The 18,117-nt window shown below is 42.2% G+C and overlaps 2 protein-coding genes and 1 pseudogene across 6 annotated transcripts in view; 2 read left to right on the top strand and 1 right to left on the bottom strand.

Annotated features, from left to right (window-relative positions):
* LOC138157655 (stonustoxin subunit alpha-like) overlaps nt 1-18,117 on the top strand; it is a 361,938-nt gene that overhangs the window by 43,211 nt on the left and 300,610 nt on the right. The gene's annotated exons all lie outside the window — the stretch shown is intronic.
* Nucleotides 6,516-18,117, bottom strand: part of LOC138157633 (stonustoxin subunit alpha-like) — a 146,266-nt gene continuing 134,664 nt past the window's right edge. Inside the window, exons 2-4 of one of the 2 annotated variants that reach the window (XM_069083276.1) lie at nt 16,313-16,425; nt 13,863-15,899; nt 6,516-8,321 (exon numbers count right to left, since the gene is read on the bottom strand). In XM_069083276.1, coding sequence (XP_068939377.1) covers nt 7,339-8,321; nt 13,863-15,795 — 2,916 coding nt within the window. In that variant the 5' untranslated portion in view covers nt 15,796-15,899; nt 16,313-16,425 and the 3' untranslated portion in view covers nt 6,516-7,338. The remainder of the gene's footprint in view (nt 8,322-13,862; nt 15,900-16,312; nt 16,426-18,117) is intronic. The other variant, XM_069083283.1, reaches the window with a different exon arrangement.
* Nucleotides 17,026-18,117, top strand: part of LOC138158519 (sialomucin core protein 24-like) — an 8,059-nt pseudogene continuing 6,967 nt past the window's right edge.

Genomic DNA, 18,117 nt, shown 5'->3' with positions numbered 1-18,117 from the left:
TGGGCAGTTTGGAAGGAATTCACAAGGCCGGAGCAATCTTTTGAGTCAGGATTGTAAAAGTTCATTGTTATGCTTTACAGCAGGCAGGGGTTCTTAGGGAACCTGAAAACTTAAAGAAGTCATAGGTATAGTTTATAAAGAGTTACAATAGTAAATCAGATGCCAATTATGCTAACTAGGTGAGTAAGGGTGGGATTAGGGAGGAGTTAAGGAGTGGTCAGTGCTTAAAGGAACATGCACTTTTATTATCTACTTCTATCTACTGTGCAGGCATATTGCCCATAATTCACTGGGAAATAGCCCAAAGAGGGGGGGCTACCTGGAGGTGTGCTTTTAGGCTTGAAATGTCACTAAGTCAGCTAGCAGTTAGGGCTGACTGAGAAGGGCCTAGTCTGCCACCTATCAGTGTCATGTTTGACAAGATGGATGTTGGGAACCAAGGCTAATGGGGATTCAGGATGTGTATAATTGGCTGAGGAGTTAACTTACAGATAGTGCATTGAAGGATTCATAAGTGTAGCTGGTCATTATACTAAGGGGAAATAAATAGTTCATGAATTGTTGCTAAGCAGAGTGCTGGCAGGGAGAAGGGGCAGAGTTAATGCTCTGAGGTTGCAGGGGAAAATGTGATTTTACAAGCTCATTTTGCAAATTTATTTTGCAAACTGATGTTACAAACATAGATACCCCATCATCCCATAATTCCCCCCTTATGTAGATAGGACCCCAAATCATTTGGGGACAAGGGATGAAGGTCTCAGTTTCCCAAGCTACTTTGTGTTGAAGGAGGAGGTAGAGCTGTCCCTACCTCACAGGGCCCTACCATTCAAAGCGCTGGGTCTGTAGCCAGTGTCCAGAACCTGGCCTATGTCAGGTCCAGGGGGTGATGGGTCATGGTCTCAGACAGTGATTGGTACTCAGCCTGAGATGTCATCTGCAAGTGAAGGGTGCTGAGCCTAGAAGACACAAATCTAGCAAAGAGATTAAATAAACAAGGGCAATAAAGGAATAGGAGGAAATTGACCAGAAGTGGGGTGAGTATGGGCTAGTATGATCCATTACTCAGACTATTTCACTTTCCTTTAAATTTCTACATACTACATAGACAAGATACCTCTAAGTTATTATTCTTTTACTAACATAACTGTACTGCCTTTAACAAAAGAGGTTCCTGACTTGAACCTTACAGCTAAATAGTAGACATACATCCTTGTTTCACAAAGCTTGTTTATCCTCTGATTATATTCACTCTGGAAGAAAGAGATACTTCAGAAATGGAATCTTTTACATGTACATTCAGTTACAAATGTTAACTTTTGTTTAGATAATGGAACAACTACAAATCCAGATCAAAAAAGCAAGATCTCTTCTGCTTTACAACTTATTACATAAATTTAGCAATAAATTTTATCACAAATGAAAGTTTTAGTAGGCCTCTTAAAATCACACTAGAGATTTAAAAAATTCCTTCTAAAAGTATTTTCCTTTCTTTTAAAATAGTTTCAAGATTTATAAATGATCACTAAACTTTTATGAAGAAAATAGTTGAAAACTTTTAAAATGATCTTAAACAGTTTGCATAACTTTCTGCACGTGTTCTAATTCTAGATGAAAAATAATATTAGATTTTCCAGCAAGCTAACAAGAAAGAGCTCATATCTTTTACTGACTACTTGCTCTGATCACAGAAACCTGCTATATCAGGAAAAAAGCAGGGGCATGTGACATTCCAAATATGACAGGAGAAAACATCCTTGGCTCTGTTTAAATTCAGGTAAAGTCATAGATATCTAACCATATGGTATCTGTTCCACCTCATAGCTAGACTCAGGAATAGGTGGGAAACATTCCTTTTCAAAGGAATCCCATGGGTAAACTGAATCAGGAGGGATCCCATACCAGACAGGCTAAGATTGTCCCTTCAGCCTTTACCAAGTGGAGAATTCCACCTGCCAACAGTACAGGATCACATTACCTCTGAGTAGCTTGTGGCATTTTCTCTCAGATACTGATGTAATGCAGACAACTATACCCAAATTCAAACTCAAAATAAAATTTAGTTATGGTCCCAAGTGCCTTTTACCTGAAACAACAAGCCTCACCAATCACAGCTGAGAGCCAGTTGGTTATTTCTATTCTCTTGGAGCTGCAATGAGCAATAAAGATTTATCAGGTCTCACAAATGTAAGGAATTCCATTTGCCATATTTCCTTCTGAAATCTAAATTTATCCTTCCATAAAAGCCAATTTATAGAAATCCCTTCTAATCTTGTGCAACTTCTTAGCTCCCCAGAGTCAGGTGTTAAGTTTTCAAGAAAGTCCTAAAATTCTGGGTTTGGTTTGTTGTTTTCATTCTTGTGCAGGCTTTTAAAAATCATGGAGAAAATGTTAATAATGTAGATTAAATTTTAAAAAGTATCAAAGGTACCTTTTTCCTGGGAAGCTGTTTGTGAAACACTTACCATCACAGTCCAGATACCTAGGGACTTGAAAGTAGGACCTGAGGGAATTCTCCCACTGTACAATGTAATCTCCACTGCATGGTCAACATCCCACTGAAAAATCTGAGCAATTTATCTTTGGTACACCCACCCTCCTCTTTCTGTACTTTTCTCCATGAGCTTTGGTCATGAAAGCATCCCCTCTATACCAGGAACTCAGAGTCCCAATGCTGTCCAATTTCTCCTGTCAGAGACTAAAGTCATATAAAACACTCACAGGTACCTCCTACAGAAGGATTAGTGTTGCCCTGTATTATTATTATTATTATCCTACCCATAAACCATTTGTCCTCACGGGGGAGGCAGTGCTTAACTCAAAAAGTCACCCTACCAAGGAGACAATTTCAGGAGGAGGAAGGTTGACATGTGAGGACAAGAGGTTTGCTTGGTTTCCTTTCCTCAACCCTGAAAAAAGGCCTCACTTTATTACAGATCACCTGACTGGTTTGATTATTTTTACAACTTAACAGGATGCATGAGCTAGGCTTATCTCCAGACTTACATAATCTGCAGGCTTTTTCTGTATGTACCTAAAAGTAAAACAAGGCTTAAATTTTTGCTTTTCGAACATGCTTGGAAATTCCTAAAGTCTTAATAGGATCCTGATGAGTTAGGGAGAAATATCTCCTCTCTGAGTTCCTGTTCTGGGTCACTGCTGTCAAATACATGTACAAATACATGCTGTCAAATACAAATACAATACCTTTACCACAAGGCAGATAATATACAGGTAAAAAGTGAGTTTTTATTGTGATGGTCAAGCATTCCTGAACCCCCATTAGGACTCTAACAAGACTTCCTATAGCCAAAAATTACCTCAGACTGACAGTGGGATCATGAATGTGAAATAGCATCTGCTGCTCTACATTGGACAACTTGGCCAGGAGTGGGGAGGAGAAAGAAGGTGCAGTTATGAATGGTAGAGATTAATCTTTACTCCCTTCAGGGGTCACACTCCCCAAAGTGATCTCAGACAGACCTGGCTCCTGCTGCCTAGACTGTTGGCAGTCTTAGCAATTTAACACTGGAAGGAGCAGTTATGTCTCCTGATTGACACCAGGATTTTCAAAGAATTTTCATCATTTTCCTAAAATTTCTTCTACATGTCCAAAAGTATTAAAAAATTTTGACAAGCAGATATTACAGTTTTACTGGAAAATAAAAATGTTCCTCCTCCTCTCTCTATTTTATTTGCCTAAGGGATAAAAATAAATGTACTTCCTCAACTGAGGCCTCTTACTCCTTCATTCCCTCCCTGTAATTCTTGCAAAAAATGGTGTTTACGCCATTGGAGGATGGAGGGTGGAGGAGCTGAAGCCTTCCTCTCTTACATCTACAAAACCCCATCTGGAGAGGCAGACTAGGGAGGCAGAGAGCTGGCTGAGCAGTCAGCTGGGGCTGGGTTCAAGTGTTCCCACCACCTGATACTGAGCCACCTCCTCCAGGCCCTGTCCTGGCCTCATTCCCTTCTCTGAGCTGTTCCTGCTCAAGGGTCAGGATTGGCCTGCCAAGAGCTGCTGCTGAGCCTCTGGCCAGCCCTGAGTGCCCTGCCTCTGGTTCCCCTTGCCCCCAATATAGAAGAAGGGGTAGACTGGGTTTTTAAACACCTCAGGACTTTAACTCTTTGTTTTATCTCTGTCCTATGAAATAATTCTGGGTGTGTTGTTATGGTTGATCTTTCCTTTTTTAAAAAAAATTTTGCTGTAAACTGTTTATTTTTAGTTTTCAACATTCATTTCCACAAAATTTTGAGTTACAAATTTTCTCCCCATCTTTCCCCTCCCCCCTCCCCAAGATAGCAAGCCTACTGAATACTCCTACCCCCAATCTGCTCTCTCTTATGTCCTCCCCCATCCTCCCCCCCACCAACTTTCTAGTAGGGCAAGATAGATTTCTGTACCCCAGTGACTGTATATCTTATTTCCCAGTTGCATGTAAAAAACATTTTTTTTTAACATTTCTTTTCCAGATTCTTTCCCTTCTTCCCTCCTCACTCACCCCCACTGGGAAGAAAAGCATCTCAATATAGGTTGTACATGTGTAGTTACACAAAATGTTTCCATAGTATTTATATTGTGAAAGACTAACTATATTTCCCTCCATCCTATCATGCCCTCCCACTTATTCAATTTTCTACTTTGACCCTGTCCCTTTTCAAAAGTGTGTGCTTCTAACTATCCTCTTGCCCAATCTGCCCTCCCTTCTATCATCCTCCCTCTTATCCCTTCCCCTCTACTTTCCTGTAGAGTAAGATACCCAAATGAGTGTGTATGTTATTCCCTTCTTAAGCCTAATTCAAAGAGAATAAGGTTGACCCATTCCCTTTCACTTTCCTGCCCTTCCCCTCCATTGTAACAGTGTTCTCTTGCCTCTTTTATATGAGATAATTTACCCTATTCTATCTCTCCCTTTCTCCTTTTCTCATTATATTCCTTTCTCACTTCTTAAATTTTTTTTAGATATCAAGCCTTCCCAATGAACTGATCCTGTGCCCTCTAAGTATACAATGCACACACATATACGTATTCATACACACACCCTCTTATACATACATACATATGTATGTATACATATATACATATATATTCCCTTCAACTATCCTCATACTAAGAAAAGTCTCATGAGTTACAATTATTGCTTTTCCATGTAGGATTGTAAATAGTTCAACTTTTATACTTTCCTTATGATTTCTTTTTCCTGTTTACCTTCTCATGCTTCTCTTGCTTCTTATATTTGAAAGTCAAATTTTCTGTTCAGCTGTTTTTTTCATCAAAAATACTTGAAAGTCCTCTATTTCATTGAATGACCATATTTCCCCCTAAAGCATTATACTCAGTTTTTCTGGGTAGGTGATTCTTGGTTTTAATCCTAGCTCTTTTGACCTCCAGAATTTCATATTCCAAAACCTTGGATCCCTTAGTGTAGAAGCCACTACATCTTGTGTTATTCTGATTGTATTTCTACAATACTCAAATTGTTTCTTCCTGATAGCTTGTAATACTTTCTCCTTGACTTTATCTTGCTTTTTCTTTTCTTTTTTTGCAACATGCATACAAATGGGGAACTATGTTTGGTAAAGATAAGAAGCCAGAGTTGTTTGATCAAGAGTATGAAAACTGGGGTTATTCAGGGATATTTTGGTGTCCCTCAGGCTACCTACAGATATGTATTCAGCCTATACATGGATGCTTTCTGGCTACTGCACATGACAGTAAATTTCTCACTCACTTGAGATTGTTTCTGCCTGATTTTTACACCCCAATAATAGTAAATAAAATTATGAGGCTGTGAGAGGGCATCTTAGAAGGACCAGCAATTCAGATAGAAGCTTCAGCCTCCAGTACACAAATGGCTTACACTATGTTTATGAAAAAATATAAACTTGTGAGCCCAAATGTTCACAGTGACAAAGCAACCTATGACCCACAATCTGGTAAAACTTCTCTAGGAAGATCGGTAGAAGGTAGAGAACAGGCTTCATCAGAGTGGAAAAGGATGGAAGGAAGGAAGGTTTGGTGAGAGGCCATGTGTTTTCAATTGGTTCTTAAAGGATGAGTATGATGGGAGTGATGGCCGAGAAAAAGGGAAATTCTTTCTGGGGGGATAAAGCACAGAATGGAGCTCAGACAGTTAGCTTGTAATGGTCCACAATGAGTTTTGAATTCTTGCCCTCTCCTGGATGTAGCTAGCTGCCAGTTTCCATGGCCTGAACATAAGAAATTAGGAAGTTCTATCTGCTACTGTAAAATATCAGGATCCATTCTTCTGAAAGGCATTTCTCTTTAGCAAGCAGTGTCATGGAGCAGAAAGAACATTAGACTTGTAGTCAGGAGACTTAGGTTCAGATGATGTCTGCATCCCTTATTACCCATGTGACCTCTGCCACTCAAGGTCTCTTTGTATCACCGAAATTGATGGGGGAATGGCAATACATTATACAGGAACTCTGATCAAGATCAATGACCAGAATCCCTGCAATTCAGTCTGGAAAGAATTCAGTAGGCCCAAGCAAACTTGGAGTCAGGATTGTAAAAGTTTATTGTTATGCTTTACAGTGGGGCAGGGGTTCTTAGGGAACCTGCAAGCTGGTTGTTACGCTGTGCAGCAAACAAGAGTTCTTAGGGAACCTGCAAACTGAAAAAAGTCACAGGTATAATTTTTGAGTCAAGACAGCAAATCAGATGTCAATTATGCTAACTAGGTGAGTAAGGGTGGGATTAGGGAGGAGTTAAGGAGTGGTGAGTACTTAAAGGAACATGCACTTTTAATATCAACTGCATAGCAGGTTTATTGCCCATAATTCACTGGGAAATATCCCAAGGGGGGGCTACCTGGAGGTGTAGGCATGAAACATCACTAAGTTGGCTAGCGGTCAAGGGCTGACTGAGAAGTGCCTAGTCTGCCACCCATCAGTGTCGTGTTTGATAAGATGGATGTTGGGAACCAATGCTAACATACACTCAGTATGTGTATGATTGGCTAAGCAGTTAACCTATAGATAGGGCATTGAAGGATTCATAGGTACAGCTGGCCATTATAGTAAGGGGAGATAACACTTGCCTAAGCTAAAATGTTTATAGATGGTTTAGTGAAGAATTCATAGGTGTAGCTTGTTATTGTTCCAAGCAGAAATAAACAGTTCATGAATTGTTGTTGGGAAGAGTGGTGGCAGGGGAAAGGGGAAGAGCTGATGTTCTGAGGCTGGGGAGGGGGAAATGTGATTTTACAGACTGGTTTTACAAATTGATTTTATAACCTGATATTACAAACTGATATATTGATGTTACAAACATAGATCCCAAGCACCCCATCAAAGTAATTCTGGTTGTCTAAAGGGCTACTTGAAAAATATTGACATAGCAAATAATGCAATGGAGGAAAGAATTGTTATGATTGTTGAAAGTATGGTCAGATTATTCTCGGCCTTGTCTCGGAAACTTAGAAGCTTTTTCTTGTAAATCATGTTTAATTTTTCTAATGCTTCCTTCTCCTCCTTCAAGACACTGTTTTTCTTCTCAATATTTTCCTTTTGCTTCTCACATGATTTACCTTCCTCTTTCACCTTTTCCTTTTTCAATTTTTTTAGCTTCGCATATATATCTCTGATTTCTTCTTTCTCCCTCTCATACTGTTCCTTGTAATGTTGCAGTCCTGTCTCCATGTCTTTCTGGAGGAGCTCTTCCACAGATGCATACATATCGTTGGTGTAGTGGGTGCACCCATTATTTTGCACCATCTTCTCAATCATGGCCATCAGCTCTGAAACCTGGGCATCTCTCTGAGCTCCACTAGCATTATTATTAAATGCACAGAATCGGTTTTCACACTGCTCCAACAAATCCTGGAAAAAGGGGTCATCAATGGTTCTTACATAATCCCCTACACTTTCTTCTCCCAGATCTTCTTTCCGAGTGAATACAATAATTAAAAACTTCACTGCTTCAGCTCCTAAAAGATGATAAAGCCTTTCAACAGCTGCCTTCTCCTCCTGGGTGAAACGACCCACTTGCAGAACCAGGAGTACAGCATGTGGTCCTGGAGAGGACAGTGTCATGAATCGAGCTACTTCATTCAAGTTTTCTTTCTCTTTAATGTCAGTGTCAAAAATGCCTGGAGTATCAACAACAGCAATGTCCCTCCCCTTCCATGTGCTCCTGGCTTTCCTGCAGACTTTGGTGACTGACCCTCCTGAACTTTTGGACTCAAACTCTGTCCTGCCCAAGAGGGTGTTTCCTGTTGCACTTTTCCCAGTTCCTGTTTTCCCCACAAGGACAATTCTGAGCTCTGCCTCCTCTGAGTCTCCTCCACTGTTGTCTGGGTCTGTACGAAACAAGGAAGAAAGAAGAAGGATTGACTGGGTTTTGTAGATGATTGTAATAAAACCCTGCTCAGAAATCTTACCTTGACAAGGAGGTCACCCCTAGGTTCTTGAAATCTACACCAGTACAGCATGACCTGAGAAAGGTCCTAATAATTTGGACACATTTTGAGCATGGCTGGGTACTGTCCTCATGAAATGAACAGATCTTTGTCAGCAGAAGGGAAGCTACCACCATCAGGTGACTGTTTTTGGAGGGCTGTTAGCAGGTGGCATTTCTTAGATTTATAGAACTGCATGTGCAGCCCTTCCTGTGGGCATGTAATGAATGAACCATTATTGCTTATTGGAAAACACATGTATGTATACATTTATACATAGCCACATTATACCCAGCTAGATTAATAACTGAGATCTTTTCCCATGTTAGGATATTTTTGTAATGTGGAGGTTTATTCCTCTATTCCTAAAGATTCTGAAGTACTATTTCATAAGTAAGAATCCCAAAAGAGAAAAATTATAATCATCTCTGAGCTGGGGGGGTAGATAGAAGTATATATTTTTTCACTTAATCTTGCTTTTGCTTTATCTTTTTTTTGCAACATGGCTAATATGGATATATAATTTTCATGACTTCAAATCTATATTGCTTGTCTTTTCAATGAATTAGGTAAGGGATGGATGGAGAGAATATTTAGAACTAAAAATAAAAAAATGAATATAAAATATATAAAAATAATTAGGAATTATCTAACAAAATGAATAAAATATGAAAAAGAACATTTATTTTCCATTTCCTCTACACTCTGAATTAGCAAGAGATATGTACAATCCCAGAAAAAATGCAAACATGTGGACACCTCTATTAAATCTCTGATTCCTCACTTATGGGAACAACTCAAAGCCATTCACCTACCACTTGACAGCTAATTGTTAAGCTTCCTTTAAGGGTTGTTTATTACTTTTTGCTATTGCCTCTAAAACCAGTCAAGAAGGTCTCTCCATCTTGTCCAATTAACTTCACTGATGAGTGCCCACCTTGGCTTAGATGGTCTGTATCACCTGACATCATAGATAAGTTTCTCTAGGGCTTCCTTGTCAACCAATCTTGAATAAATTGGGGAATCCATAGGTTCTTCTCCTCAACCAGTTTCTGTACTCCTAGATTCCAAGACCCAGACCTTGAAACTGAGGTAGCATATAACACCTTTGTCCTCATCTCTCAGCAGCCTAGAATCTCCAGCTCCCTTTCCACCCGGAAAAATTGGGCTACTCTAGGTGAGATCAGAGGAGGGACTAAAGGGAAATGAAAAGTCATTTTTGGAGCCTTCACACTACCACAATTCAGATGTAGATTTGGAGCATTACAGCTTCCCATCCTGATCTTCAGCCCTCCTGGACCGTGGGAAGTTCTATAGGAGTAGCTTTTAATAAATCATTTTTGGACATATAAATCTTATGTTGTATTGTTGTTCCTAGTGCAGACACTTGAGTTACCACATAATCACTCTTTGGGAAGAACATTTAAAACCAAATGAAGGAAATAGGTAGGGTACCTTGAATGATTCTTCTTCCTCAAAACAAACAAACAAACAAAAAAACACTATCTGAGAATCAGGAATCCCTAATTCTAATTGTTGCCAGTAAGGAGGCCTAGTTGAGGTCTCTGTGCCCCGAATTAGAATTTTATAGATAAGTGTTCACATGAGCCCCAACAACTGTCTAGCACCTGGGATCATAAATGTGAAATTCCACATGCCTTTCCTTAGCTGACCTCAAGTAGGTGGGGGTGACATTCTAGTCCTTTAATGCTCATCCTCCTCCACCTAAGACAGCATTCAAAGATCCCAGAATATGTAACTGGAAGCAAAAGTAGCAGATAGCCCCTTTTCTCCCCTCAGTCACCACCCTGTAACTTTCTCCTCCTCCCCATCTCCCTTACACCCATCAGAAAAGGGATTTTCTTGTACAAAAGGGGAAATCTGGAAAGCTAAATTAGGGGGAACTGCCACACCACCACCCCAGTGTGGAAGCCAATGCCTTCATTAGAATGAGAATTTTCCCCAACAGAATGTAAGCTCCCTGCAGTCTCCCATAGGTTTTTCCTTCTTTCTCTTTCTAGTATTGATGCTACATCATCACACAGCCACTAATCTGGAAAGACCTTTTCCTCTTGGCATAATAAAATAAGTGTGTTTGAGGAATTGACCAAGTGCCTTCACTTCTAAACACCCTGAATTGAGACAGCCTTCCCTCAGGCTTCTGCAGTGAGTGGCCTGAATTCAGGGCCATGGTAAGGGAAGGGAAGGGCACAAGCATCACCCAGGGATTGTTGGGACTGGGAGTGGAGCCTTTAGCATGGAAGAAATGGGGTGTGAATGTTTCTGTGAAAATAATAGGATTTAGGTGGCAGTAGATGCTATTCTTCTAGGTTCATGGTATCCTCTTTCCAGAACACAACTCTCCTTTCTCTGTTAAAATGCGGAGCTACCAGCCAGAAAGGTCCTTGGGCCCAGTCAGAAGATCCAGGATGGTGGTGGAGAAGTGGGGGATGGGGCTAGGGAAATAGGCCTCCCACAGACAGAATACATATTGGGCGTCCCAAAAATCCTAGTGCAGTTTTAAGTTTTGGGCCCAATCAGAGGGTTCATGGTGGTGGGGTTGGGGGGAGGAATCAGAAGAGAAATTGGTCTCCAGCCAACAGAAAAAAAACAAAAAAGATATGAACAAATTAAATTCCTGAAAATTGCACTAGTGTTGAAGGAGAAACAAGGACAAAAATTATTCTCTGTCCTCGGGGAGAATTCTACCAGATGCAAACATAGAAAAAATCAGCTAAGAGTGGAAAACTGTTCACAACCTAGAAGTTTTAGTGGGCTGAACAACGTGGGTCTGAGTGAGGCATCAAGGTAACAGGGCAGCTGAAACACTCATGGACTATTATGTTACTTAAATAGAATCACGGTGATCTAGATTTCTTATACAAGATGTCAATTCTGTGCCATACAGGGTCTCTAGTGATATGAGGTATTGAGTAAGACCTGGGGCTTACACACTGTCTAGAAGTTTGACGGAGGCAGTGGGGGATAAAGGATGGCAAGCTGGTCTTCGAGTCAGGAAGATCTGGGTTCAAGCCCCATATGAGGATGGGTCAAGGCCCTTCCTTGGGGGCCTTGTCAGTGTACTTCCAACCATTCCCTAAATTGAGGTGACTTTACCCTGGGATCCATGGACTGGTAGAGTTGTTTTAAAATATACATATTTTTATGATTGCATTTGAATATAATTGGTTTCCCTGTTTTATTTTATTCTTTTAAAAACATTATGCTGTAGAGGATGTCTGGGGCTTCTCAGTATTGCTAAGGAAACCAGGACAGAGAAAACAGTAAGGAGTTCGACTCTTAAGACATAAATTACTATGAGTTCCTGCTCAGCAGAGAAGCAGTTTCTATCCTGGGCTTTTCCCATGAAACTGTGATATTACAGCTCTAGGTTAAAAAAATAGCTTCACATGAGGTTAGCTGTCAAAAACAACTAACAAAATCATAGACAATAGTGGGAGGAGTGCAAGGAGTTTATCCTGGGAAGGGACAGTCCCACTGCACCTCTAACTAGTCAGGTCCCATGGGCAACAGCGTGGCCCAACTTAGGCACCACATTTGGAAAAGTTTGGGAGCTAGGAGGTAGCTGTAAAGTTGTATAAGGTCACCCCCTTCATGTGAAAAATGAGGAAACTAAGTCCCAAGGTGGTTAATGACTTGCCCAAAGTCATGAAGACCAACAGACAGAGTCAGGATATGACTTGATATCCTCTGGTTTCTATTCCCATCTCCTCCTACAGGACCAGCTAGAGCTCATGCTGAGAAGGACAGTGAGGAAGGGGAAGGTGTGGACATGATTGCCCAGAAGGAAGAATTCAAGGAACAGGGGATGTTTGGACTAGAGAAGAGAAAGAAGCCTTGGATGGAGCAGGGTCACTGCCCTCAGGTATCTGGAGGGACTCCATTAAGAAAAGAGATTAGTCATTTTGCTTAACCCCATAGAGCAAAGCTGGACCCAAAGGTTGTTTACAAGGAGAAAGATTTCAGTTCCACTAAAAAGGAAGAATGTCCAACAATTGGAGCTGCCCCACCATGGAATGGACTGGGAGAGAGTGAGCTCGCCATCCCTGGAAGTGACCACAGTTGTCAGCCACAGCATAAAGGGGATTGTTCTTCTGGCAGGATGTTGGACTGCACAGTTGCTTCCAACTCCCATCATTCCATGAAGGGCTCAGGTTAGAATGTGACTGACATCAACTACACTGTTAGAAATTGCTGATTTCCTTTCAGGATCAAGCCTGACTGAACATTTTAATGAGAGAAAAAAATAATCGGGAAGTTTTCCTGCTTTAAAACAGTGAAACTTAAGATTCACAATATGCTTTACAAATATCTTCTTGGATCCTCACAACAGTTCTGGAAGATAGGTACTATTGTGAGCACCATTTTACAGACAAAAACTGAGGAAGACTGAGGTTAAGAGACTTGTCCCAGTGGCACACGGGTAGAAAAGGTCTGAGGCTGGATTTCATAATAAGCCTTTTCCCTCCCAGGTCCACCTCTGTATCCACTGCAATAACCACTTGTCTCTGGGAAAAGTCTGTGTGGATAGCCCCTATGTACAGGAGAGAGGAATATTTCAAAGGGAGAACTCCTATTGCCTCCAAAGAGCTAACCCTGTACTTGAAGAAGAGACAGATGTCTCAGTCTCCACAAAGAGATGTTATAGAGATGACTTTTGTTGCTACCAGAGGTCAGAAGAGGTGAGGCTCTATGATTATTTTCAACTCTAGAATATTTGTATTACAATAAGGGGTGTCTTGAAATTCTCAAGTAAAGCAATTTAAACTTTCTTTCATTTTAAAAAATAATATTTGTCAAAGATCACTTTTTTATAGCTGGAATATGAAGCATAGCTTAAGAAATTCTGGGGAATTAACCGGGTATGATTTTCAGTGGTAATAATTTCAGGCATTTAATTGAATAATTTTAGTTAGTAGATATCTTATGTACCTGACCTTCTCCTGGGAATGGGGTTCTGAATGATCAGAGGTGCTTTGATCTACCCCCTCCCACAATAAATGGACCCTTACAAATATAAATAAGTCTCTCAGAGCCTGACCCCCTGTAGTTACATTGTGAGGTTTTTTTGCTTCTCCAAGGGGACCATGGGATCAGGAAGATGATGACAGGACTTGAAATTGACTCTAATTTAAGTGAGGGAGGTTTGTGCAACATCACCAGCCTCACTTTCTCTTCCAGAGTCATCTGGGTCCAGCGATCAGATATAGATCAGGAAGACTAGAGGTGGCCCAGGATGCAGTGGGGGACCTTGGTCTTTCTAAGGTAAGGTCTCTCCTGACTTCTCACTTTGAGTGAGGCAAGTCCAATTCCAGTGGATTGTGAAATCAAGGAGAGTCACCTGATCAACCCTTGCAACACTTCACATATTCCAATAATGAGAAACATTCTTAGGGATTTTAGTTACTAAAAGCCCCTTACCAGAGACTGTAGCTTCTTCTATAGTAGAGAGAGTCCTCACTGGGTCACTCTTGTCACTGCTCTCACTGGTCCAGCCACCATCATACACGGCAGAAACTCGGAACCTGTACATAGTCTGAGGTGTCAGTCCATCAATATCACAGTGGGTCTCATTATTTCCTTTTCTATGTTCATGCCATTCTCCTTCCCCATCCTCAGCCTCAGTCTCCTCTCTGTACTCTATTCTATATTCCTTGATCTTGATTCCTGCTCCAACAGCACTTGGACCCTGCCAGCTCAAGGTCACAGACTGTGGTCCCATCACAACAGCTACTGGCTTTCCAGGAGGGCAGGTTGGGGGAAGTGTCCTCACAGCAAGGCTCACATCACTGCTCTCACTGAGCCCTAGCTCCCACACCTCAGCAATCCTGAACAAATACTCTGTGCTAGGCTCAAGGTCATTCACTTTGAATCCCTCTAGTTTTCCAGACACAGGGATGGTGGTCCAGTCCTCTTCCCCTACAACCTTGTACTCTACCTGATAGCCAGTGATCCTCTCCTCCTTCCCAGATGCTGGGGTCAGTGTGAGCTCTAAGGAGTCATGTGTGACCTGGCCAATCTGGGGAGGGGGAGGTTTGACTGGTAGCTCAAAGTTGGTGCTGACCAGCAGTCCCTTTTCATAGAGGTAAATGGAGACCCCCTTGTTCTCCTGATCTGGGACAGATGCCACAATGAATCGAGTCTTCTCTGTGGAATGATTGGTCTTGGCAAATGTTGAAAAGGCTTCTGCCAATTGTATTGCCTTTCTCCTTGTCTCTCTGTCCTTGACCCAGGAGGAATATTCCTTTTGCTCACAGTCAGGCCTGAATGATGCTGGATTCCATAGCCACTGTTTCCAATCTGCTAAGTAGGGCTCATCCTGCAAGGAGGTGAGTGCAAACACCAGGACAAATTTGTGGGCAGAGCCTAGAACCACAGTGTCCACCTCATTCTGGTCAGCCATGACTGGCACCCCCTTCAGAAGGGTGAGGTAGAAATTTACCACCTTCATCTCCTGGAGTTTCTGATCCAGGAACTCTGAGATCCTCCTAGTGCTGAATGGGGACTGGCTTTCCCTGGTTAAAATCCTGGTCAGCTCATCTTCCTCTGTGCTGCCTGCCCGGATCAGGGGTAAGACCTTGGCTATTTCCTTCTGGAAAAGCTGTTTGTATTGCCCGTTTAGCTCTTGGAATAGCCTGACCTTTTCCCTGATGGCAGAAAAGACTGAGAGCCCTGGTGCTTCCAACATGTCATTACACCTCTTATCACACTCAGATAACTTTTCCAGAGTGTTCTGGGCATCCCACACCAAGCTAATGCTGATCCCTCGAACCAGCCTGGCAGCCTTGGAGCTCAGCTTCTCCAAAGGGTACAGCCAGACTTGGAGGGGCACCCCACGGCCCCTAAGCAGCTTAGGAAGGGAGGCATAGATTTTTACTGCATCTTCATAAGTCACTGGATTGGTCTCAAGGACAAAATCCCCATAAAACTTACACCTGAATTCCTTGGTTGATTTTTTCTCACTGCCCTCCTTTTTTATCTCTCTCCTTACTTTTCCTGATACTTGGAGAATCTTCTTCACTTCAGCCTTCAACAGTCCTTCTATATCCTTGACATTTTCATTGGTGGAAACTTTCTGATCAAACACAAAGAAAGCCTGGGCCCCATAGAGCACTGCAGTGACCACGTGGGTGGCTGTTCCATTATCAAACACGTCATGGTAAGAGATATTCTGATATCCCAGGTGGTTCATCGTGAGGTGGAAAAACTGTGTAGTCACACTGTACTTGAGAGTGACCCTAGCTTGCTTCTGGGATGTCTTGGTGTCATTTAAATACTTGGCAGAGCCTCCTATTGCCACCATCCCCCCCAGGACACTTGCTTTCAGCTCTGCAGTGATATTCATGGCATTCATCTTCTCATCAATAGAGTCAGAGGTGATGATGTCAAAATCAGTCTTGTACTGCTCTTCTGTGGTCACATTTCTCTCAAGGGTCTCCCTGTCCCACAAAGTGATGCCTAGAATGGGACAGAGACATTAGGAATTAAATGCCAGATTGCAGAGGCACCACAGCCTGTCATTTTAGGGTGTCCTTTCCAGCAGGGACAGCTGGGCCTGGGAGGCAGTTTGTGGAAGGAGGTTAGGCAGGACAAGACACACAGATACCGGAGGTGGAGAGGATCCTACAACTGAACTGGAAAGAGCTTCTCTAGGCCTCTGCCACTCCCTTGCTCCACTGAGTCTTCTCTGATGGATAGGGGGAACCCTTACAAAGCCTCTCCCTACTCTGAACCCCTGAATATAGATCCTTATTCTTCCCATCCCACAGCCCTAGTACACACCACCCTCCTCTGAGCTCCTCTGTTCCTTCTACAGGTAGATAAACATCTTTTCTCAGCCTGGGAACTTGTAGTACCAGTACAATACTTACAGCACTGACCATGATGATAAATGGTCCCATATAGTGCACGATTGCCAAATATAAGAAACTCTCCATATAGACAACAGAACCAAAGCACTTATTTAGACACCAGAAAGCTGAACCTATCAAGGCAACATAAAGGTCAATGTACCACAATGTAGCCGAGAGTCTTCCCACAAACCAATACAAGATCAATATTTACTCACAAACCTCTCTATCCCCTTGGCTGAGCTCCTCTCTCTCACACCCTCTCTCTAGCTCTGACTCTCAGCTTTCTGTGGCTCTGCTCCACCCTTCAGCAAACTCCTCCCATCAAAGGCTGCATGTGCCTATTAGGGGGCAGGGTTTACTTTAAAAGCAGGGAAGGTCTTCAAGTTCTCCCTAAGCTTATTGAGGGGCAGGAAAGATCTTCAAATTCCTATTCTCAATGCAATACTATATTCTAAAAAAATTTCCCGGGTAATATTGGTTTTACAAGGTTTACAAAGCACTTTCCTCCCAACAATTCTATAGTGCTATAATTGTTAGCCCCACTTTGCAGACAAATAATCGATTCAGAGAGGGGTTGGTTAACTTTTTGGAGGAGACATGGCTAGTCAGTGTCTAAGCAAAGTTCTGCTCTTCTGACTCCAAGAGTAGCCTGCCCACTGCCTGCCATAGATAGAGAACAGGAGGTGACCCAGAGTGAGGTCAGTGCCTGGGGGGTGGAGGAGGAATGGCGCATGTATATAGCAGGTTTGGCAGTGTTAGTGAGGATATGACCTCTGGAGCATTCTCTGAGACAGAAAAGGAGTAGGTATGCTCTGACAAAGCTCAGCTCCTTCTGGGTTGTCTTGGCCAGGCCCTTTGTCTTCAGACATTTTATGCTTCTAGCTATTAATAACACTACTCCCTAGCATCAACATAGCACTTTAATATTTTCAGAGTATTGGGAAGTGGCTGAGCAAGCTGTAGTATATGATTGTGAGGGAAAACTAATGTGATATGAGAAACGAGGAGCTGGATGCTTTCAGAAAAAACTGGAAAGACTTACATGAGCTGATGCAAAGTGAAGTGAACAGAACCAGGAGAACATTGTACACAGTAACAGCAATACTGTAAGATGATTACCCTGTGAATGACTTGGCTATTCTCTGCCGTGCAATGGTCTAAGACAATTCTGAAGGCCCTTTGGAGAAAAATGCTATCTACTTCTATAGAAATAACTGACAATGTGTGATAGTAATGGCAATTAAAGATTCCCCTGTATTGGCTTGGTTTTCAAATTGATTGTGTTAAAACCCAGAGTTTGTTAATCCCACCTGTGGGATGGGCTTGTTGATGTGAAAAGAAAGTCCTGAGCTGGGAGGAGCTGGTGAGGTAGATTTGGAGAGACACTAAAGAGAGGCGGAAGATTTTTTTTTGGTAGCAGCACCTCGTGGAGAGAGAGAGACTAAGAGAATTGCTGGTGGCCGCTTTGAATTGCCCTGGACTTTTGAGACCTGCCCCCCTGAGCTGCCAAGGACTGAGGAGACATGGCTGTTTTGCTGGTACTTTGTCTGTCTGTTTTGATGTTATTTTGCCAGATTTGTCCACTGGTGAAAGACTGTCCTTTTGTTGAAGAAGTCCTGGAACCTGGCTGTTCGCTAAGAAGGCCTGCGACTGTCCTGCAGACAGAGAGTGAATACTGTCCACTGGTGAGGGACAGTACTGTTGTTGCAGGGGTCTGGAGACTGTCCTGCAGACAGAGTGAATACTGTCCACTGGTGAGGGACAGTACTGTTGTTCCAGGGGTCTGGGAGCCTTTCTGTTGGTTCAGAAGCCCTGAAGAAGGA

The sequence above is a fragment of the Petaurus breviceps genome, unplaced genomic scaffold, assembly GCF_028583685.1.
Source record: "Petaurus breviceps papuanus isolate PSGF00001 unplaced genomic scaffold, PetGlider_PUasm1.0 115, whole genome shotgun sequence".
NCBI lineage: Eukaryota > Metazoa > Chordata > Mammalia > Diprotodontia > Petauridae > Petaurus > Petaurus breviceps.
The sequence above is the reverse complement of the archived record's forward strand: the minus strand, read 5'-3'. Positions and strand labels throughout refer to the sequence as shown.